The sequence below is a fragment of the Macaca nemestrina genome, chromosome 12 (assembly GCF_043159975.1).
Source record: "Macaca nemestrina isolate mMacNem1 chromosome 12, mMacNem.hap1, whole genome shotgun sequence".
In the NCBI taxonomy this organism is placed as follows: Eukaryota; Metazoa; Chordata; class Mammalia; order Primates; family Cercopithecidae; genus Macaca; species Macaca nemestrina.
In genome coordinates this window covers 121,384,738-121,408,590 of record NC_092136.1, presented here as the reverse complement: position 1 = coordinate 121,408,590, position 23,853 = coordinate 121,384,738, and the positions used below count along the sequence as shown (strand labels likewise).

Genomic DNA, 23,853 nt, shown 5'->3' with positions numbered 1-23,853 from the left:
TGTGATCCGCCGGCCTCGGCCTCCCAAAGTGCTGGGATTACAGGCGTGAGCCACCGCGCCCGGCCTAGTACTGCCTTATTTCTTACAAAGCACTGACTATTAAGAAGAGAATGAGGGCCAGGCACGGTAGCTCACACCTGTAATCCCAGCACTTTGGGAGGCCAAGGTGGGTGGATCAATTTGAGGTCAGGAGTTAGAGACCAGCTTGGCCAACATAGTAAAACCCCATCTCTACTAAAAATACAAAAATTAGCCAGGCCTCCTGGTGCACACCTGTAGTCCCAGCTACTCGGGAGGCTGAGGCAGGAGAATCGCTTGAACTTGGGAGACAGAGGATGCAGTAAGCCAAGATTGCAGCACTGCAATCTAGCCTGGGCGACAGAATGAGACCCTGTCTCAAAAAAAAGAAAGAAAGAAAGAAAAAGAAAAAAAAGTGTATGAGAAGGGGACTAGGTGCAGTAGCTCATGCCTGTAATCCCAGCACTTTGAGAGGACAAGATAAGAGGATCACTTGCACCCAGGAGTTCAAGACCAGCCTGGACAATATGGCAAAACTCCACCTCTACAAAACATACAAAAATTAGCCAGGCATGATGGCACGTGCCTGTAGTCCCAGCTACTCAAGAGGCTAAGGCAGGAAGATGGATTGAGCCCAGGAGGTCAAGGCTACAGTGAGCTGTCATGGCGCCACGGTCCTCCAGCCTGGGAGAGAGAACAAAACCCTGTCTCAAAAAATAAATAAATAAAATAAAAAGTAAGTGCATAAAGAAAAAAATGACTATCATCACAATTTGAATGATTGACAGAGAAGAAAAAGCATAAAGTATAAAAAAAGAACACTGAAAAAGAAAGGGCAGATTTGAAAAAGAACCAAACAGAAATTCTAGATACAAAACATATACTCACAGAAATAAAAAAAAAAAATGCTCAATGTATATGTGAAATAGCAGATTAGAGTTAGCTGAAAAGAGAATTGCTGAACTGGAAGATAAATCTAGAGAAGTCACTCAGATTCTACATAGAGTCATAAAGCAACAGCAAATATAAAAACAGGAGGGAAGAGAACAACAGAATGAGGCAGTCCAACGAATGGCTTAGAGTAACTGCTGAAGACAAGACTAGAGAAAGCAGCCAACAGGTATAGTTGAAGAGTTAGTAGCTGTAACTTCCCAGAGTTGTCTTGAAAAATTCTCAGATCTTAAAACAAAGTCTCAAGCAGGATAAGTAAAAATAATTCCACACCTAGGTAGGTGAAACTAAGAGCAATATAACCTAAAGGTAATTGGAAAGAAAAGAATGTCTGTTATTGTTTGAACAGACGACTAAGAGCAGAATTCAAATCAACACAAAAGAAGCCAGGAAGAAATGGAAGAATTCTGTGAAAATACAGAAAATTACTAAAAACCTAGAAACCCAGACCCATCTGAATTCAAGATTGAGGATTAAAGATATGTCTATACTAACAAAACCTTAAAAGAGTGTGCCACTCATAGACTCCTGCTGCAAAACCCCTGAAGGATGTGCATTGGTGGGAGACATTAGCAACAAGACACAAAGGTAGCTGGTAATAGCTGTGTGCCTATGCAGAAGAGTGGTTATTAAAAAAAAGTAACAACGAAGTTTAGGATTTTTCAATATAAAACTAAAATACTAAATATTTAGTGTTTAAAATACTAGGTATTTTAGTACTGGAACTGTAGGCAGAGATTTGGATCAAATTCTAAAGTCCCCATATATCTAGGAGAGAGGAAAGATGTTAAGAATATACATAAAATGACTACAGGTAATTGTTCTTAAAAAAAAAAAACACAGAAATCAGATGTATACATTTAAAAACAATAGCGGTGGGTTGAGGCGAATAAAGAAAACAGCCCCATGGAAATTAAAAGTGGGGAAAAGCAAAGCAAAGAGGACACACAGCAGAGAACACATCCAAGCTGATGCCAACAGGAGGTCAGTTACCCTGACCTATTTCTTTTGGCACTGTACCAGCTTAATTTAGTAGGTCTGAAAATGAGGTGTCATGTCACACATCACCATGAGCTCACATCTGACCTCCAGCTATTTTGAGATGACAGAGAAGGTGGATCATCCTTGAAAGGTTTGGAAGAACAGCCCTTGGAACAAGGCTGCAGTTGAGCAGCAAGGACTCTTAAGTTTTCTCCAGTTTGCCTTGCCGGAAGAAAATCAGAGAAAAAAAACAGGAGTTTATACAAGCTTGCCTACAGAAATGAAGTTATCAATTCATTCTGTAAGACCGGCACACACTGCTGAAACACAAATTTGAGTAAGGCAGTTGTGTTAACAAGATGTTCAATCATACTGCAATTTACAAACTGCAATGTCCAAGTGCACCCTTCTAATCTATTAACTAATTATCCATCCAAACCCGAAGCTTCCAAACAGCATTCATGCGTTTCCTGTGCCAATGGCAGCTCCCTTATGGGCCTCGGTTCTTCCTCCCTCTGCAGGCTTATATACAGAGAGAAGCATTTTCCTGCAGTCTTTTCAGAAGCAGAGGTGAAGCCACAGAGGCTGCACCAGAAAGAATATGGGTGGACTTTACAAGCGAACAGGATTTGGTAATATCACAGAATATCCCGTGTGATGTATAAGGCATTTGAAGAGATCCATTCACTTCCTTAAGGCCATTATGAGGTCACCTCTAAACTAAAATGAATGGAGGGAAGCAGTTGCGCAAAATCACTCAATCCACAAAGGTTCTCTGAGCACGTACTCTATTATGTGCTGGGCACTGCAGAGAATACAAAAGAGTAAAAGAAGAGGTCACCTCTCTCCTTGGGGAAGCAAGTCTAAGCCAGGCATAATGCACAGTTATTTATCCTTAGGTTTGAGATATAACAGATGTACCTTCTTTGTATTTGCTTTTACCAATTAATAGGCGTGCTTTGAGCCGCCAGATGCCGGGCAGTGTAGGAAGTGCTGGGATACTCTGGGGGCAGAGGAGGTTAAGGCATGAGATTTAAAAGTCCAATAACTCACAAGATTAATGACTGGCTTCAGATAATTGAGAAGCTGACTCAACAATGAATTGCACAATGAAGTCTGAATTATCCGAGTGTAAAAACAGATCTGTCCTTACCATAAAATGTTTAAATGAAACATCTTTATTTCCCTAGTCCAAAATCACTAGAGGAGTTCAAGACAGAACTGAATAACAGCTTCTCGAGGAGGCTGTAGAGCAAATTTACTCAATGAGTCATAAAACCTGTTTTTTATTCCTTGATTTTTGTTTTATTTGACAAATTATAATGGGGTACAATACAAAGTGATGATTATAAAATGGAATTTGTTTTCATTTCTCCACAAACTTCCCAACTCCTTGCACTACCTACTGCCCATCACCCCCAGTCTGTCCTGCCCCGTCATAACGTATATGGCCAACATTCATCCACTCATCATAAAAATAATGTAATGAACATAAGTGAACGCAACAAAAGAATTAGAACATTACCCCTACCTTATAGCACCTAGCACTTGCCTTGTATTCATGTTGTTTCCATCTTTACCTTTAATAAAATCTTAGCCAAAATGAGTACAAACACAGTTTACATTTTCATTGTCTGGGGAACTCCCTGATGCTCCATTTAAAAAACATGAACTAGTTCAGTGCTTACTCAAAGTATGGACCCCAGCCGAGGGGCTGGTCTGAAAACTGTTTCACACTGGTCCTGAATAAATAAGAAGCTTGAGCCAGAACATAAATCAACGATATCACTCAGAACACTGTTTAGTCAGTTGCAAGCAGGGTGTTGATTTACATTCTGGCACAGGCTCCTTATCTCATCACAGACCAGCTCTTTGAGAAGCATGAAACTCGTTGATTTCTAAGGTCCAAGCTAATTCTCAGAGCCTAGATCTTCCGATCATTTAAAGCTATAATGTTAACCACTGCATGAACAGATCAGTGCTGTCAACTGAGTCCAAGAAGTACTGACCGGTACAGTTGGCTTCGTCAGACCAGTCCCTGCAGTCGTTGTCCCCGTCACACACCCAGGAGGAGCGGATGCACATGCCAGAACTGCAGTTGTACTCGTCACTCCGGCACTGGTGCATTTCTGCAGGTGAGACCACAAACAGAGAGGTGAGGACAAAAGCTTGTTCAGAATTTTGTCACTGGTGTGAAAGCTCTCATAAAGGACGGAGATGGACCCATGATCACCAATGATCCATAGAGACCATGAACGAAGAGACTTTTACCAGGGACATAAGGTCATTTAGCAGCTTTCAGTCAGTGTGCTGCAAACGGGTTACAGGGTGCCAGAAATGGCTGAGATTCTGAGATCCTCAGACCCTTAGAGCTGCTTGCCTCTTGACAACAGCATCCTTGTCCATTCATCCCAGTGCTCTCCACATATATTATTGTCTATGCTTGCTATGATGGAAAGAGGTTAGGAAGCAGTGACAGAGGCGGCCAAGGAGCAGAACTTTCAAGAAACAGAGGACTCCTACAGACACAGCCTGTGGTTTGAGAAAAGGAGCACCAAGAGGTCCGCATGCGCTGATCACCGTGAGATGCTCTGTCAGAGAGAGTAAAATCAGTGCCGAGCTCCCAAAACGGGGGAAATGTAACTCGGGACTTTCTGTGGGCAGAGCTCCAGGGACGTGGGTGGATGCACTGTCTCTAGAAGGGTGGGGGCCTGGTACGAACCAACCAGTAGAGCTTGACCAAGAAGGGGAAGGAGGCTGCCCTGGCAACAGCCTTCAAAGCTCCTGGGGAGATCATGAAGACAGAATGCTATAGACTGAGCCTATAAACAATAGCAATTTATTTCTCTCGGTTCTGGAGGCTAGGAAAATTCAAATGTTTACACTTCATATGTTGAAACTTCAAATTCGTTATGTTGAAACTTAATCACCAATGTGATATTACTAAGAGATGGGGCCTTTGTGAGGTAATTAAGTCACGGGGGCGGGTGGTGAGCCCTCATGAAGGGTTTAGTGTCCCTATGAAAGAGTGGGGAGGGAGCTGTTCACTCCTTCTGCCACGCTTGTGTACAGAGAGAAGCATTTCCCTGCAGTCCTTCCAGAAGCAGAGGTGCCGTCTGACGATGCAGTAAAGGTACCATCTATGAGGAACAGGCCCTCACTAGACAAAAAGTCTGCTGGCACCTCAATCTTGGACCTCCCAGTCTCCAGGACTGTGAGAAACAAAATACTACTGTTTATAAATTACCTACACTAAGTATTTTGTTATCGCAGCCCAAACAGACTATGGCATAGAACTTTCACATGGAGTTTACAGAGCCTCAGAAAACAGGAGCAGCCAAGTGTGGGGCCCGAGGCAACCATCTCAGTCATTCTCCCCAAAAGGCTTGTTGATGGCAAAGCTGGTAAATCAGATATTGATGAGGAAGAGTTTGGAAACTTACGAAGACGACCTGCATCAGAGGATGGGGCTAACTGGGACGCTGGGATGACTTCCGGACAAACTAGTAAGAATGGGACATGAACAGAGGATCCGGGGGGCTGAAACTGTTTCACAGTCAAACATGTGCCCCGTACGTGAGCTCGATGATACCAGAAAGAGGGAACCATGTGGAGTTTCCTTCTTACTAGGGCAAAACTAGCCGCACGTTTCAACCTTCTAAGAGTGCTGGGAAAGGAATGGCAGGGATGAAGGGAAAATAGTTGCACATTCCAAGGACATGTTTTCAGGCACTTGAAGAAGGAAAACTGGGAATTTTTAAAAAACCTTCCAAGAGCCAGACTAGGGGTATTATCTGTGTGGAAGTGGCCTAGGCTGTGCTCTACTGGTTAAATTGTGTTGAGATGATTTACAAGCTGCCCTAGCTCCCCTTATTTCAGCCGCTGTGAGTCAAACCACCTGCTCATAATCAAGCAGGCTGTGTTCATGTGCACAAGCACAGCATGGCTGGACCTGCCCCCATGGACAGGGAGAGAGGGCCGAGTAGGGCCTGGCCAACTCATCACCACGTCTGGGTCAGCGTCTGGCCTCCGCTCTCACTTCCCTTTCATGCCTCAATCTGGCACACCATGCTGATTGCATAATGTCTCCTTTGGTGGTCAGCAACTACGAGTCTGGGACCGAAGACTGTTAACTAAGATGGGTCTCATGAAACTGACACGGAGGTACTGTGCAACAGAAATAGGGCAGGATTAGAAAACAGGAGACATGGATTCCAGTTCCCCATTCTGACACAACTAATTGTGTTACCTTGAATAAGCCCCCTGACCTCAACAGACCTCAGTCACTCTAGAAAGTAGAAATTAAAAGGATTGGACCAGAGAATCTCTATCATTCCTTGGAATTGTAACCCACTGTTTTTCTAAATATAAAAATGTCCATTCAGAAAACAGATGCTCACTCAATGCCTATACCATCTGCTGACTTCTAATAATAACAGAGTTGAATGAATTAAATTGGTTAAAAAAAAAGAACAGTTCACAGAGGTGCAGATTTGTGTCTGCAGCGGGCTAATCTCACACACACTCAGACATGTGGGCCAAGCCTGTAGAGCTGTTAATAACTCCCTGAATTCATTCAGAAATTTACTTCCTTATCATCACCTTTTGTCCTTGTAGCATCTCTCCAAGGCAAAGCAGGGTCCATTTCTCCATTTTTCAGATTAGAAAACAAAGGCTAATCTAAGAGTAAGTGACAGGAGCCGAGTCTCGGCTCCATCTTTTCTGACCATGAATCATGAGGGTTCGGTTCTGCTGGAGACGCTTGATCCAGAGACCCTAGATTCCCATTCACTTTGGATCAAGTGTCTCCAGCAGAACTGAATCCCCATGAAAAGCAGAAAACAAGCTCTTTAAGAATGGAAGAGAGAAATTACTCAACCCCACCATGTGGATGGAGAAAGCCATTCAGCTAGAATATCATAAATCCTGAGATGGCGATCAGAAAACCAGTACACACCAGTACGGCCCTGTGAGGGAGCACGATGACCCCTCTCTGGAACAGGGTTTCAGGATGTGGCGTCCCCTTACCACAATGACTTTCATCACTGTTGTCTCCACAGTCATCCTCCAGGTCACATTTATAGGAGAGTGGGATACAAGTCCCAGACTCCTGGCAACGAAACTGGGTGTCCAGGTCACAGATGGTGGTAGCTAAAATGGGAGAGAAAGATGATATACTCCTTAGGTACAATTAACTTCCCACAAATGTAAATATCCTACTGGAAAGCCAATTAAAAAATAGAAGAAAGCAGATATTAATTGTAGCAACAGAAATTAAACCTAGACTTACAGAAGAAATAAATTGCATGAGAGCCTGAAATTTACAACCAAGAGAGATAAGGGTATATCTTTCTGTGGACAGCTTCCAGATTGGAATAGGACTGGGAAAAGTGAGAAGCTGTCATCTGTTGGGGAGAGAGAGTGACAGGCTAGATGACCTCCTAAGATCCCTTCAGACGTGAAAAGTGTCTTCCTAAGTAAGTGGCAAAAATACCTTTATCTACAAAACTACCTTTCGAGAAGCTCAATTTCACCCAAGAAGTTAGCACTTCACTGGACAGCTGGTGAAGGCAGCACGGAGGTAGAATTCCACAGCAGGAACATAGACTCTGTCCACAGTCAGTCAAGACTGGGCATCAAATCCTGGCTCTACCTCTTCCTGGGGAAATTAATTTTAATCTCCCTATGGCTCAGTTTTTGCAACCGTAACATTGGGTAAGATAACATGTCCAAGTGTTTGAGATCACAGTCAGAGAGACTAGATTTGTTTTTTTGTTTTTTGAGATGGAGTCTTGCTCTGTTGCCCAGGCAGGAGTACAGTGGTGCAATCTTGGCTCACTACAACCTCCACCTCCCAGGTTCAAGTGATTTCTCCTGCCTCAGCCTCCCAAGTAGCTGGGATTACAGGCACCCACCACCAGCCCCAGTTAATTTTTGTATTTTTAGTGCAGACAGGGTTTCGTCACATTGGCCAGGCTGGTCTCGAACTCCTGGCCTCAAGTGATCTGCCTGCATCGGCCTCCCAAAGTGCTGGGATTACAGGCATGAGCCACCGGGCCCAGTCAGAAAGACGAGATTTGCAGTGAATCTGCTACCTACAACTAACTTAATCTACCTTTACCTGGTAGCATTATTATGAAGACAAATCAGGGAACAAGTTTGGAACCAGAGCCTATTAAATAGGATGTAAATATAATGGGCTCTAAACAAATGTCACTTCTCTTCATCATTCCTCATGTCCTTCTGGCATTAGAATGGATATAGAGTTAGATTTTTCTTCCTCTCCTAAGTAGATATTTCCTGTGCTTAAGCACAATCCCTGGCACCCCGTGAAACACCCTCCAGGAAAGGCGAGGGGAAGGCAGGCTGCTCTCAGGAGCAGTGAAAGGCTGACCCAGGAGGTAAAATGTGGCAGAACAGAATCCTGGCACGGGGGAGGGGTTATCGTGCACAAAATGCCAAATAGCAATGCTGCCGTTAGACATCCTGGCAGCTCTTATTTGAGGCTCCATTTCTTCTCTGTAATTGAGCTCGTGGTGGGAGGCAGGGGATGAATGCAAAATGACAAGACTGCAGGGATTCACGTCAAAACCCTGAGTGCCTGACAGCCACCCAGCTGGAGGATTCTGTGTAAGAGGGAGGGAAACCCACTGACAACACCCTCCTGCATCCCTGTGTCCCCCCTCCTCCACTGCTCCCTGGCGGCTGGCGGGGTGCCTCACTTAACTCCCCACATGGCAGTACTCATTCACGGTGGTCCCTCTTCTGCAGCCCTGCTTAGAAACAGGGAACCTCTCTCCTCCACACGCAACCTCCTTGATGAGGGAGACACGTGTGCAGGCACAGATAAGCCCCTCTCTCCATTCCCAGGCTCTGAGTTTTAAATCCTTCTGGTTCCTCCTCTCCACACCTCAGCTCCATCTGACGTGTGTAGATCTGAGCCAGGTGAACTAGGGAGATGACAGAACAGAAAGCAGGTCTCAGGGTCTCCGGAAAGTGAATCCCAGTTGACATTCACACCAAACTGGGAGGAGGGCAGGGCCAGCTCCATACTTCATGCATAACTGTGCAGTCTGCAACAGAGCTCAGGGGCTGGGTGGGAGGAAGCCACTGGGGGCAGCAGGTGCCTCTCAAAAGATGCAGGGCTTCATTCCTCGCAAAACTCGGAGCCAATACAAGATTCAGCCTGTCCATTTAGTAGAAACCAAGCCCAAGGGCACAAGGAGGAATGCTGGGCCGCCTGCGTCCCTCACTTGGACATGAGGTCATCTGGTTTGTATCTCACTGCTTCCACTGTGCCTAATTATGTCTGGGCAATTTCCCTGCAACTTGTTAATTCTAAGAAGCATCTTCTATCCCACCCAGATATGTAATAAACTCCTTTCTGTTATCTGCTTCAATGCTGTTAATAAGCATTAATGTTTTTAAAGAGCTTTGGCTATTCCCCCACAAATATCACACCTTCCCGCAACTCTGGTAGATAGAGGAGGCTTTATAGGCCTTATTTTTTGCAGAAAAGACACAGAGAGGCTAGTGCTTTCCCAAATCTGCCATTCCGCAAATAAGCTCTTCTCCCTCGGTGTGAAAGGCATCCTCTGAAGCCAGGGGAAAACGATTAAGGAAAGGCTTTGTGAATAACCCTCTATCAGTCAAAAGGGGGAGTCTGTAGGATTGCAGGGCCCAGATGTGTTTAATGAGCTGGATATTTCTCAAGTTGCTTTCTGGGTGAAGTGGCAGGGGAGCCAGGCACAGGCCCCATGGATGACTGGCTAAATGAGTATCTAGAGCTGCCCATTAATCTGTTCTTACAGTACAAATGGGTAAATGAGCCCCTGGGTTGCCAAAGGTAAAATATTTAAAAGAGAAGCTTCTGACTTGGTTCCTGCTTCTGGTCTCTCTCCATCAAACGCATTCTACCGAGTCACTCCTTATCCTTCCAAAGATGAACTTTTATCACATCACATCAGTGGTTCCCAACTGCTTCTCCCATAAAGTCCTCAAAGCCCTTGCTGCCCTGGGCCCCACCCATTCATCCAACTTCACCTTGGCCCCTGTGCCCATGCCCATTCCCCATAACTCAAACCAGTTTCCCGGCCATGCCAGCTTCCCCACATGCTGCTCTCTTGCCTGTGAATTGATTCCCTCCACCTCTGCTTGGCTCACCCCAGACACTCTCCAGAGCTCTTTGCTAGGGCCTACCCAAGTTTGCTTTGGGTGCCCATCCCTCATGAACATGACACTTCCCCATCGCAGTGCCCATCGCTCTACTACAACTGCCTATTTTTCTGACTCCTACTTCAGACTGTGAACTCCGTTTCCACCTTGATCGGCAATATACATGCAGGCCCAGTACACAGCCTGGAACACAGGGTGTATAGCAACTGCTCATTGAGTGAATGCATGACTAACAAAAGGGCAAATCATCTCCTTATAAGATGATGTCGAAGCTATTAGAAATTAAGTGAAGAAAAGATAGTGAAAATTTGTGGTTCATAAATTATCTGCTATTTGTGGTTGTTTGGTTTTCTTTAACTTCTGCTAACCACAGTCTTATACTTTAGAAGTCAGACCTTAAAAATTATACAGCTCAAAGATGACATTTACATGGCAGGTACACCAATGGCCCCACACTGTAGGCCAAGCTATGCATTACTAACCAATGAAAACAATCTCTCTTGAGCCTGGTAGGTAGCCAGCATCGACTAACTGGAGTAAATACTCATTTCCCATCCCTAAAAAGGCTGAATATTGAATTTCCAAATCAAAGAATATCATGTGTTTACTCACCCAAGTCACCAGTTTTATTACAGAGCCACAGCCAAGACCAGAGCCAAGACTGCCAAATCAGTTCCGTTTCAGCCATGTGATGTTTATTTATAAATCTCTTGTAATGAGTGGTACTTCTGGGGTGGTTAAAAACATATTATGTATATAATATTAATCCTATATATCTAATATCTACCTGTATGTGGAAATATGTTTTCTCCGTCATCCAAGCCCCATCCACTTAGACGGGCATCATCAATCATGGGTGGCCCTCACCCTAGACCTTAGGCCCTCAGCCTGGGAAGAGCCAACCAGGCTTCTGAGTAATGGCAAATGCTTAATGTCCAACCCAGAAGACTCACGGCAGTTTCTCTCATCGCTCATGTCTCCACAGTCGTTGTCGAAGTCACACCACCAGATGCTGTTGATACAGTTCCCATTGCTGCAGCGATACTGGTTGCGGAGACAGGTGTTCTCTACCCATCAGAGTGCGGCAGGGGAGGAAATGAAACCAATATTATTCTCACTGCTGGACCACAGGACTTTCTCTTTGGCGTTTCCCTTCCTTTAGTAACATGGTGGTAAAGGGGGAGGAGGAACGCCAAGCACACATGTATACAGGGAAGGAAATGTCCCATACTAGCCTCTTGCTTTCCTCTTTTAGTTAAAATCAAAGGAGAGAAGGCTTGCTGGAAGAAATGCTTAGGAAGGATAACCACGACACCAATTGAGTCTATTGGGTAGTGAATAGAGTACATCAACATTACAAAATACTAATTACACACAGAACTCCTTAATGGACTGTGTCTACACAGTATTAAAACAGACAGATTCAATATATCTATAGGTATGTTTATATATATATGGTTATATATATCCATATATATTCTATCTATCAAGCAAATGAGTTACAAAGATTTTCTCAATACTCGGAGACTTTTTTCTGTCCCATGACTACTTTAAAGCAAGCAATTAAAATTCCTTACAGAAAAAAAATGTATTGTTTGGCAAACTGCATCGACGACATGTGATGACTGGTCTCTTATTTGGATAATCAAAGGCATTCTAATGGGAAATATGGAGTAGCTTTCTTCCCCTTCTCTTGGAATTTAGTGTTGATTTTATTTCTTTCCAAACAGTTTTAAGATTGTATCCACAGCCTGAAAGAAAGTTTCTTGTTTCTAAGAAAGAAAGGCTCATCGTTTTTCTGTTTATATTTCTTAAGGAAGACTGACTAAAAGGCTTGTATTGTGTGTTTCACTGCCTTGGACTTGGGCTGCTATGAGAAGCAGGGGTAGGATTACAAAGCAAATAGAGTAGGCACGGTGGCTCACGGCTGTGATCCCAGCTCCTTGAGAGGCAGAGGAGGGAGGATCCCTTGAGCCTAGACGTTCAAGACCGGACTGGACAACAAAGTGAGACCTCATCGCTATAAAAGAAATTAGCCGGACTCGTGCTGGGAGTCCTAGCTTCATGGGAAGCTGAGACAGGAGGATCCCTTAAGCCAAGGAGTTTGAGTTGAGGCTGCAGTGAGCCGTGAATGTGCCAGCCTGGGCAATACAGCAAGACCCTGTCTCTTTCCTGTCTCTTTAAAATGTTTTAAAAAAAGAAAAAGGCAAATAGAATCACAGATAAGGAAAAGCAGAAATTCTGGCCATCAATCCATGTACTTCATGGCAAGGTGCCCTTGCAGGGCTTCACCCCACTCACAGAAACATGAAGCTGGAGGGTAGGGAAGTGGTGAGGGTAAAAATTATACAGGAAGGAAAAATTTTTAAATTTCGGAGGAAAGAAATTTTAAATCTCTATATTCAAATTCAGAAGGGGAGTGGGCGTAAGGCTGCTATCGCCACTTGGTCACGGCATGAAAGTCTAGACTCAAAGCGCTTTGCAAACATTGGTCTGAAAGTTCAGGACACGCTGGGCTAGGCTGTGGTGAGAGGATGGACAACCGTTAGGTGAGAGTAAGTCAACACGGAAGGAGTCACCCTGGTTATTTTTCCTAGTCAGGCTGGTCCAGCTTATGCAAAACAGGAAAAGGTAAGAAACCTGGATGTGAGGGATGGGTGAGGAAAGGAAGAAGCAAAAGAATAAAAAGGGAGACCCTGAAGAAAGCCTGTGCCACCTGACATGAAACCAAAAACCACAACTACTCCTTAGAAAGGCACAGCGTAGGCCTGTTCTGAATGAGGCCTGAAGGGCCTCTTTGACCCTTACCAGGCCTTAGAACCCAAACCAGTATTCTTGTAAGTATCTGCTAGGTTTGATTTTTACCTTGGACTTTTTCCAATAACCCGAAAAGGTCAGGAAACAGAGAGCTATCCCTCCCACCCCTGGCGGGGGAGCAGGAAACAAAGGAAGGAGGATGACAGGCAAAAAAGAAAAAGGGAAGTACCTTCTTTGACACAGGTATTGTTCTTGAGCTGATAGCCCTGAGGGCAGTCACACATCAGGTCCCCTGACGGAAGCACACTGCTGGACACACCCTCTGGACACCTGCAGCTTCTACTGTTGTTGGCCTTGGGCAGGCACAGCAGGCTGCACGGCCTGGGCACACAGGCATTGCTTCCTGGAGGGCAGACAAACAGCAGCAGGCAGGTTAATACACACCATGAGGGAGGTACCAAATACATAAAGGAGACCCACTGTAACCTCCTCGTCTTACGGAAAGGACAGTGGGAAGCTCTAAAGGGTCAAGGGGCAAGCTTTGGGGGGCCTACTGTGCCGAAACCTTCTGCTCAGTATAACCAGTGACTTGCATCCTGTCTTCAGCCAGATCAGACTGCCCCAGAGCCAAGCCAGGCAGCAGTGTTCCTCCTGGGAATTTGGAATTGGGTTACTGAAAGACAAGAAAGCAACCAAGGAACTGGAGCCAGGGAAAGGGTCATAGAATGTGGGTGTTGAAGTGGCACATGGCAAGCCAAAACTGTGTGGAAGTCATAACTCTGGGTATGCAGATAAGCTCAGTCTGCAGACAGTCAGGAGACTAAAAGAGACTTACGGAGGTGCCAGGCATGGCAGCATGCACCTGTAGCCCCAGCTACCCAGGAGGCTGAGGCAGGAGAATCGCTCAAGCCTGGGAGCTCGAACCCAGCCTAGGCAATATAGCAAGATCCTATCCCTTAATTTTTTTTTTTTTAATTGAAAAAAGAATCAGAATGTCTTTGGATTTCTCGATCACAACACTGGTGGCTATAATATAGTTGAACACTGCCTTGAAAATTCTGAATAAATTGTTTTTTAAAAAAGAAAGAGACTTATGGAGAGAAGAGGCCAAACGAGAGGGAAAGAGAAAGAACAGCTCCAGTCCCCATGAGGCTCTCCTAGACTTCCATCTTTGGGCTCCTTTAGTCATTCTATAAAACCATTCACTTGAGCTAGCTTGGGTGGGTTTCTGCTCCTTAGGTCCCCAAAGGCCATAATTAAAACATATACCTGGTTAATGGTGAGCCCAGGACAAAAATCCAGGCCTCCCCTTCTCAGTTCCTTTGTGCCACAGTGCAGCTCAAAAGCTAAATGAGGAGCCAACCACAGTACTCACCAGTCACTGCTGTGCAATGAGTTCATATAAGGACTAGTGCATGATGATCGAGCCCACTCCTGCCAATCTTTTCTCTGGTTCAGCTTACCAAAGGTAGCACCAGAGAGAGTTGGTAAAATCCATCACTGCACTCTTGAGAAGGAGCCTTTGTGGATGAACAAAGGTGGCAAAAGTGCCATCCCATCCCCTACGTCATTCCGGGGATGGCGGGAAAGAGGATATATAAACCATTTTATAACAATCTGAAACATGATACAACTATGGGGTCACAGAAACTGTGAAATCATGTTTTTTCTTTTGACTGCAATTATTAATCATGAAAATGGGGAAAATGAATACAAAAACTTAGATAAAACTCAACTGCTAATTCTTCATTTGTGCTACGTCATGGACAGAGACACCCTCCCATGCATCAGCACCATATCCAAATCATCTGTTGCCATCCAGCCAAGCGTTCATCTAAGTCATACGTATCCTGGCCTACAGGTTAGATGTAGTTCATTAATGGCAATCAGTGTCAATATGGATAATATACTCAGTAGCTTTGGGTGTGTGGGCACCTCATTGGTTAGTTTACATTATGAATAAAAATAAAAATCACAACGCTATGGCAACAATGTTATTATGATGCCAAGGAAAAGAGTAAGAGGTATTACCAAAGAGAGAAAACATACACATCCAGAGGAAGGGAAGTCCATATGATGAAACATTCCAAAAGGTTCAGTAAATAATCAATCATAACAGCTTAATTACCATAGCAGCATAGCAGACTAACCAGGTGACTACAGCAGAAGCCCCCGACATCCCTTCACTCTGATCTATTAGTGGGCACAGACCGCTCCTCTAGTTCAAAGGTACAGGCCACTGGCTACAAGAGGGAATGCAGAATTGACACAGAGCCACCACTCATGAGAAACAACTCAAACAAGGATGTGGGAACATGTGTTTTGTATTCAAAGGACAATATATCACTCAATGTTCCAAGATCCTGAACAATAACAGAATATGATGTTATTTTAAAATACTCTATTACTGGCTGGGTGCAGTGGCTCACACCTGTAATCCCAGTCCTTTGGGAGGCCGAGGTGGGAGGATCACTGGAGCCCAGGAGTTCGAGACCACGCTGAGCAACATAGTGAAGACCGTCTCTACAAAAAAAGTAAACACAATTAGCTGGGTACACATCTGTGATCCCAGCCACTCCAGAGGCTGAAGTGGGAGGATCGTTTAAGCCCAGGAGGCAGAGGCTGCAGTTAGCTGAGATAGCACCACTGCACTCCAGCCTGGGCAACGGAGCCACAGCCTGTCTCAAAAACAAACAAAACAAACAAATAAAAAATCTACTCTACTACAGGATGATTTTTTCCACAGGGATCGTGTCTGTAAAATAACGTAACTAACATTTTCATATGCAGAGCAAATATTCCTATCCAAACAAGCAAGAGCTAAGAGCAGAGAACTCAAAATGGAGTATCATACTTCAGGAGGCTGATCTAGGCAGAGATGTATGAAACTGTACTCTGAGGCAGTAACCAGGGACAAATTCCAAACCAAGCCAACCAGGTCACTGATCATGAGAGGCAGGCAGGGCAGGAATGTCTAGGCTGGTAGGAAGCCAGAGAATGGAAAACGGGAGAGCTGCATCAGAGAGAACCTGGAAGAAGATGGAACTCCTATGATGGCAATTCCACCACAGCCACAGACCCTTTATACAGGATGCCAACTGTCTTGAGTAGACCAAGCAATATGAAAACCGTGATCTCAATGTGAAGAGCGGACAAGTGAGAGCAATCATCTTCAAAGACATTCCCTTAGAAGATCAAACACGTAGTCCCGTGACGTCTTCACTGGCCATGTTCAGAACATTTTCACATTTCCTCTTTGGAAAATTCCTCCAGGAATACTTTAGGAGCCAAAAATGTCATCATCTCAAGTATCTATACACTTTGCAATTATCAAAATCAAATCTACCTCAAATAATAAATACGTACCCTCATTACAGATATTTAAAAGCACATACTTACTGCAGGCTCTAAAGGAGAATTCCAAAACTTCGAAAGAATTCCAAAGCTCCAAGAGCCATTGCAGGAGCAACTGAATACATCAACAATCTTGTAAAGTAACCTCTTTAAAGAAAAAACACACTTTACAAAGAATAGATTCCAGTAATACCATTTAAAAACCAGCTAGTGGTCAGGCACAGTGGCTCATACCTGTAAATCCTAGCACTTTGGGAGGCCAAGGTGGGCAGACTGCCTGAGCTCAGGAGTTCGAGACCAGCCTGGGCAATATGGTAAAACCCAATCTCTCCTAAAATACAAAAAATTAGCCAGGCATGGTGACACGTGCCTTTAGTGCCAGCTACTTAGGAAGCTGAGGCACAAGAATTGCTTGAACCCAGGAGGCAGAGGTTGCAGTGAGCCGAGATCACACCACTGCACTCCAGTCGGGGCAACAGAGTGAGACTCTGTCTCCAAAAAACTAAATACATAAAAATAAAAAATAAAAACCAGCTAGCTATAAAGGAAAAATGCATCTTTTGTTATCCGTTTATAACCAAATATTTCAAATTGATAAATGTTGCAATTGAACAACATTTTAATCAGGAACAATCATCAGTCAAAATCTAGAACAGTACTTCTGAACCGCTGTCACACTACCAGGGCACTGCTATTCCAGCAACACATGGCAGAGGGAGCAGAGCCTGGTGCTTTTATCCAAGTTCAAGCTTTGACGTCAATCGAGCCACAGTGCAAATTCTTACCACTTACTAAGAGTGTGACCTACACAAGTTACTAAACCAGACTTTCATATTGTCATCTATAAAGTGGAAATATTAATAGTACATATGGAAATCTTTGGAAAGACGAAGTGAGGTTATACAAGCCCACAAAGCATATTACTGTGGTACTTACAACACAGCAACCCCTCAATAAATGTCGTTACTATCAATTATTATTATTAAACACTTGGTTAATATAGTAGTCCCCACTTATTCCAAAGTCCCCAATTCCAGGACCCCCAGGTGACGCCTGAAACTGCAGATAGGACCAAACCCTATAAATACTGTGCATGAATTTACTTTTCCTTCTTTACAATTTAAGAGATAGAAGGTTCGTTCTTACAGCAGATCTTAGCAAACTCAGTGTAAGATTTTTTTCCTCCCTTATTAAGTCTAGAACTTTCACCCTTTCCCTAAAGGAAGCACTTTACGACCTCTCTTTGGCATATCCACATTACTAGAATCACTACTCTTGAGATATAGGGTCATCGTGAAGTAAAATAAGGGTTCCTTGCACACAAGCACTGCAATACTTTGACACCCTGATAACCCAGCCAGCTCCTAAAGGGACTAATGAGCCGGCAGCATCAACAGCATGAGACACTGGACAAAGGGAGGATTCACATCCCAGGTGGAACAGGGAGGGGACAGTGCAAGATTTCATCATACTATTCAGAACAGCAAGCAATTTAACTCTTATACATTATTTATTTCTGGAATTTTCTATATATATTTTTGGACAGTGGTTGACTGCAGGTAGCTGAAATCACAGAAAGCAAAATGGCAAATAAGTAGGAGACTACTGTAGAAAGTCCTGAATATATTAGGAGGACACAACAAAAATAATAAAGATGGACAGGAGTTCCCAACACACACCATGGATCTGTAATACAGTGTCCAAAAAAGCAAGTATCTTCTCAGTTCCAGAAAAGCAAGCAGGTTAGAGCAGAGTTCAAGGCCAAAAGGTGTGGAGTGCTCATAGACAGTGCTGACAGCCAGACACCACTGCAGAAGTTTTGATTTGACCCACACTGGGCTGCAGAGAAAGACAAAAACATCTTTCTCCAGCCCTGCCTTAGGAGCCAGGAGGTCTTCTGGAAGTATCCTGCTCACAACCACAGGGGAATAAGAGAGAACCCCAAAGGCAAACAGAGAAAGGAACAGAGAGGCGAAAACTGGCCATGGCCAAAGGGACGGTCACAGCCACCTCTGCAAAGGTCCAGGTCTGTGTTCTACTCACCAACACAGATCTCCCCCAAAACTTTTTTTTTTTTTTTTTTTTGAGACAGGGTCTCACTCTGTCACCCAGGATGGAGTGCAGCAGCACAATCTCGGCTAAACTGCAACCTCAACCTCCCAAGGTCAGGTGACCCTCACACCTCCACCTCCCGAGTAGCTGAGACTACAGATGCGCGCCACTATGCCTTGCTAATACATATCTCCCTTTTAAACCAGCCTGTCATCTATCCAGACCTCACTCTGGGCCCCAAAATGACTCTGGCTAGCTTAAATGAAGATGACTCTTTGAGGCATGAAAGGGAAATTATACCTAAGGTGAGGATTGTAGGCCTGTCTGTCTGGCACCAAGATACCATGTTTGCACGTGCTGAGACCACAAACTCCCTCCTCCCCCACTGCTCCCCAGTCACGGGTATGACTGCCTGTGTCAGCTGTGCTCAAGTTATTGGGATGAAGTGGACAGTCAAGACTGGGAAGTAAGTTGTGACCGGGTAACCACTGGCTTCATCTGCACACAGTGTTTCAGAAACTCCTGTGTGCACATCAAACACATGCTTACAAGCACTTGTGAAAATGAAGACCCACTGGACTAAGGGGTAACGTGGAGAAATGCTAAAAATCCACTTGGAGAAATGCTAGAAACCCACTCTGCTAGCTAGCAAGTCAGATCAGTAGGGGTGGATGTCCTCCATCAAACAAAGGCCTGAAGATTTCAGTCACTGGAGCTGAGAAGCAAGATTCCTTCAACTCTCCTTATTTCAAAATAGGTGCCTCCTCTAAGAAAGAATGTGACTTCTCCATGTAGTGGCAGAATTGCAACAAAAGGCCAGCTCCTAAACTAGTGAGGATACTTTGGGAAAGCTAATTGATATCTGAGATTTAATTCCCTAATCTATAAACCATGGATCATAACACCAGCCTTCCCTACCTCACAGGTCAGTGGTGAAGACATAACAAATAATATTGTCTTACATTTGTAAGACACTTTATAGTTTTCTCAGGGTGTTCTCATGCTATCTTCACAATCCCAAGAGGATAACAATGGTATCTATAACTGTATTATTTCCCCTGTCAATTTTCTCTTCGTATAGGGTCAGCCAAGAACCATAAAACAATATCAACATTCCAGCTAAGAACAGAAAACTTAGCAGTTTGTCAATAAAGGAGAATCAGCAAACCCAGGATGCCATTCAATCCTGCTGAGATAAAGAGGGAAATTCTTAAAGGGACTATTCTTCTTGGTAATCCTCTGATCTTTCTCCTCTAGAATCAATAGTAAGGCTGGGAGATAAGCAAAATTAAAGAGCAGTCATGAAATGATAAAGGCTTTCCATTGAATAGTCTCAGACTCCAGGACTAGCAGGTCAAAGCCTCATAGCAGTTCTTGAAGCCTCACCCGATAGATCTCTAAAACGGCTACTGTCTGCACTCACTGCAATTCTTCCCCTCCCTTTTCATCCCTTATTCTTTCAACAAATATGAATTGAGCACCTACAAAGTGCTAGACACTGGTAAAACTATCGGGGAATAAAACAGACAATCTCTTTCTTCATGGGGTTTAGAGTTTCATGGTGGGAAAAATTAATTAAAACACCACCTAACTACACAGCGCCATTCCAGCAGAGGTAGGTATGGGCAATGAGCAATAGGTCATCTGGGCAACCAGAGAACAAGCAAGAGGCCCTGGCGGGAAGCAGCAACGATCTCAGCACCCAGCCCAGAGTCTCTTCCTGCAAGTGTGCCAAACAGGGATTAAGCACATGTTGGGACTCTCCCAGCTGCAACAGAAGCCACGCCACCAATCAGTCAGGGGCCAAGGGCAGGAGGAGGGTGTAATTACCCACCAAGCACCAACACTCTAGGCAGGCAACAACATGCTGTCTTCCAGCTGTGTGTGTATCGTTAGAAAAGAAATTAAGATGTCATTAGGAAGAAATTAAATAATGTGCATGTTGTCGTGACAACAAAGACGCAGGCTGCCAGCTCCTGCTCTGAGCAGATTGGCCACACGCAGCCCCTTTCCTGAGATCAACTCTACAGAGACAACAGAAGAGACTCTGCCTTACCGGTGTTCTTCCCCTTGTAGAAAATCTTCATGTCCATGAGCCCCGTGAGCTGGTGCGCCAGAATCTCCATCTGAGACCCACTGTATTTGGAAGCTCGGAATATGCTGAGCTGTGACCAGTCATCCCAGTAGATTTCATTCTACAAAGAAAACCTTCGCCCATTAGCCCAGCTCTTTAGTTCTTTATTCCGATCCCTCTCTAAGGGTAAGAGCTCCCCGAGGCAGGACACAACCAACATTTACTGGCTGAATGACTGGCCCGATCAAGCTTCTACTTAAATGCAAAGGACAGCGATTTTATCCAAACCTCACCATATAACGCCACAGAAGAAACTGCCCAAAAGAAACTATCTGATAAGCATTCAAGTTTATCACATGAACCCAACCCCCTCAGTTTGAAATCTGCTTCCCAGAGTTGGGGAGAGCCATGTTGCTCTCCAGAGTTGGAAAAGAACTGCAAGGCACTGTAGGTGGTGCAGAGCTCGCCGGAAGTCATCAGGGAATAAAGTGAGCAAAGCGCACAAGAAATGAAGACACCACCCCGAAATGAGGCTACTGACGCTGAGGGACAAACTGGGAATGTTCATGGGAAGAGCCTTCACTTTTAACCTTTTGAAATGTGAACAGCAGGGGAGCCTGGTCCCCTGGCGCCTCTGCCTGGCATCCCTCCATAGGACTGAAAATAAGTTATCTCAAATTTGGAAAAAAGGCAATCTTTAAGAAGTTAACCAGCTTCTCTGCAAAGCCCAGGGACGGCAGGCTCCTGACCTCATATGTCCTCACCCACTGGAGCTGACTGTCCAACGGCGGCAGCAAACGGACTCACCTTAAAGACAGCAATGGCATAGGGGTGCGGGAGGTTGTCCAGGATGACGGAGCGCTGCTGGCCACTGAACGTGATCCGCTCTATGCAGTTCAGGTAGGCATCCGTCCAGTAAATCCACTGGTCGTCCACAGAGATGCCGTTGGGCCACTTCACATCCTCTGATACCAGGCGATAGACAGCAGAACCATCCATATTGCTCCGATAAATCCCAGGCTTCAGGTCTCCCCAGTCCGTCCAGAACATCACCCTGGCGGAAATGGGGACAGAACACATATCTCACCAGGACTAGAGAAATGGGAGCTCAAATACTACTCCAAAAAAGGTCAGAAACCCCTTTCGAATGATCCAGCTGGTTATTTCAGCATTATTATAACAATATATAATGATAATACCTGAAACCACTTAAATTCCTTGACCTGCAAATCCCTTTACTAGAATTTACAGATAAAATCAAATTATGCAAAGATAATATACAAAGAAATGTATATGTCTGTATATTAAACCAAATGTTAATCAGCAGAGGAGGTGACACATTATGGTACGTATAATAGAATACTCTGAAACCAAAAAAATCTATACGTGCTCACACAAAACTATCTTCAATACATATTAAGTTTGTTTAAAAAAGTACAGAATAGAAACTCTACTACAATTCTATTTGGCATGTATGTGTGTGTGTGTGTGTGTGTGTGTGTTGCAAAGACATTACTTGTACATAAGTAAAAGCAATCATGAAAGATACACAAGATATTATTAATAATGATTACCACTAGGAAGTGTGAGGGTGAAGGGTTAAGAATGAAAAGGAAGGAAGCAAAATTTTTATCAACTTCTGTTCTCTCTAAATACTGTCAACCAAGTACATACATTACTCTTAGAATTTTCTTTGAAAAAATTGTGCCAATTCTCTATCATAAATGCTACGAGAGAGGAAAAGCCAGAATGTCAAATCAGGGATTTCCCTCTTAGTTATGTTTCCTTCAGTTAATGAGTTAATAAAAAGCACCTTTGCCTTCCCCAAGTGCACACTGATTGTAAGTAAGAAAACCTACACATGCTAGGAAGGCAGGGGAAAGATGGAATGAATTAAATGTTTGTACCATGCATAAAACTCAAGAGAAAGTTCTCACAATATCCAAGCAGGCCTATCTAGGTCTACAGAGGCTCTCTTTTAACATCAACTTTTCTAGGGAAACAACCTACAGATGCAAGACATCTGGATGCCTAAAGAGATTCTGACACTGGCTAACAAAAAGTGAATGGAGTTACCTGACCATGGTGACTAAGCTGTGGTCTCTATTAACTTTTCAGTTAATAGATCATTTCAACCACCATCATGAGAAACAGGTTTTTGTCCCACTGTCTGTGTTTCCATGAGAATCTATTATTGCAGCACTGGATGCAAGACTGATTTCCTTTTGGGGCAACACTTACCCCTCTTGGGGCACGAGGACCAGAGCCCTGGGATGATCGAGCACAGAGGAATTGACGATTGTGAGTCGGAAGTCGCCATCTGGATTAGCTACCTGACAAAAACAGGGGGAAAGAGGCTGAGACGGATCTGAGCTCCTTAAAGACCCCCATTGCCAAAGGTGGCTCCTCAGCTTCTGCCTACAGACATGCCCCCTCCACACCTGCCTGTTTCCCTGACGCGACCCATCTGGGAAACCTGCCCCAACTTCTAGTCACAATGCACTGTTCCTTCCTCTGACTCATGGGACGTTTTTCAAGTGGTCTGAAAGAGGAGCTAGAACCATGAATGCACCAGTTTCCAGGGCATGATGATCTGGACAAAGCAATATCAATAAGTAAATTACTCAAATAATAAGCAAATAAGCATTGACTTATTTCACCATCCCATGTCAGTCCACGTTCCAAGGCAACCGATGGCTCCACACTGCCCATAAAACAGATTCTCAATGTCACAGCCTTGCAATGAAGAGTCCACAGGTGGGACTCATATTCTTGCTCCTCTCCATCAGCCGGGCTGGTCATCTCACGCTTCTCTAAGCCTGATGCAGACTCACTCCTGTCTGCTCTTGCCACATCCCATCCTGGACCCACCTGCCTCACTGCTTACTCTAATCAAGGCATAACTCTCCTTCAAACCTCACTGCCAGGCCTGCCTCCTTTCCTAACTCTCTGACCCACTTGGACCTATAAGCATCAGTAGCTCTGCACCTTGGCTCATTTGACATCATTTTGCACCAACAGTATTTGAGTTGTGCAGTGGTCACCCCACAGCCTGTGAGAAGGTAGGTGCTTGTGACCAACCACCTGCATTCTTCTGGCCCCTAGCCAAGTGCTGACCACACGTAACTAAAGAAAGGAGAGAAAGAGCAATAACACGACCACCAGGGCAGCATTCAGTAGATGCCAGTTCACTTCTATCAGCATCCCCATGAGGTGGACACAAGATCATCCTTGGCTCAGCTCAGACATCAACCTCAAGTTACCTGCTCTGTCTGCCTATTCTAATATTGCCCCACTCTCCAAAAGTGCAATCACACTGCACTGTTTCAGAGTCTTTGCAGCAAGTATCACCAACAGAACTGATTTATTATTTTGCTTCCTCCACTAAAATCTAAGCTCTGTGGGAACAGGAACGTGTGAATCAGGCCCACTGCTGTATCATCAGAACCTAAACCACATGTATCATGCAGAGAACCCCTGTCAACTGGTTG

The 23,853-nt window shown here is 44.4% G+C and overlaps 1 protein-coding gene across 2 annotated transcripts in view; it reads right to left on the bottom strand.

Annotated features, from left to right (window-relative positions):
* Window positions 1-23,853, bottom strand: part of LOC105476491 (sortilin related receptor 1) — a 179,518-nt gene that overhangs the window by 52,091 nt on the left and 103,574 nt on the right. For both annotated transcript variants that reach the window (XM_071075729.1, XM_071075730.1), the window contains exons 19-25: window positions 22,604-22,695; window positions 21,170-21,416; window positions 20,345-20,483; window positions 13,112-13,285; window positions 11,079-11,192; window positions 6,979-7,101; window positions 3,960-4,079 (exon numbers count right to left, since the gene is read on the bottom strand). In XM_071075729.1, the coding sequence (XP_070931830.1) occupies window positions 3,960-4,079; window positions 6,979-7,101; window positions 11,079-11,192; window positions 13,112-13,285; window positions 20,345-20,483; window positions 21,170-21,416; window positions 22,604-22,695 (1,009 nt within the window). The remainder of the gene's footprint in view (window positions 1-3,959; window positions 4,080-6,978; window positions 7,102-11,078; window positions 11,193-13,111; window positions 13,286-20,344; window positions 20,484-21,169; window positions 21,417-22,603; window positions 22,696-23,853) is intronic.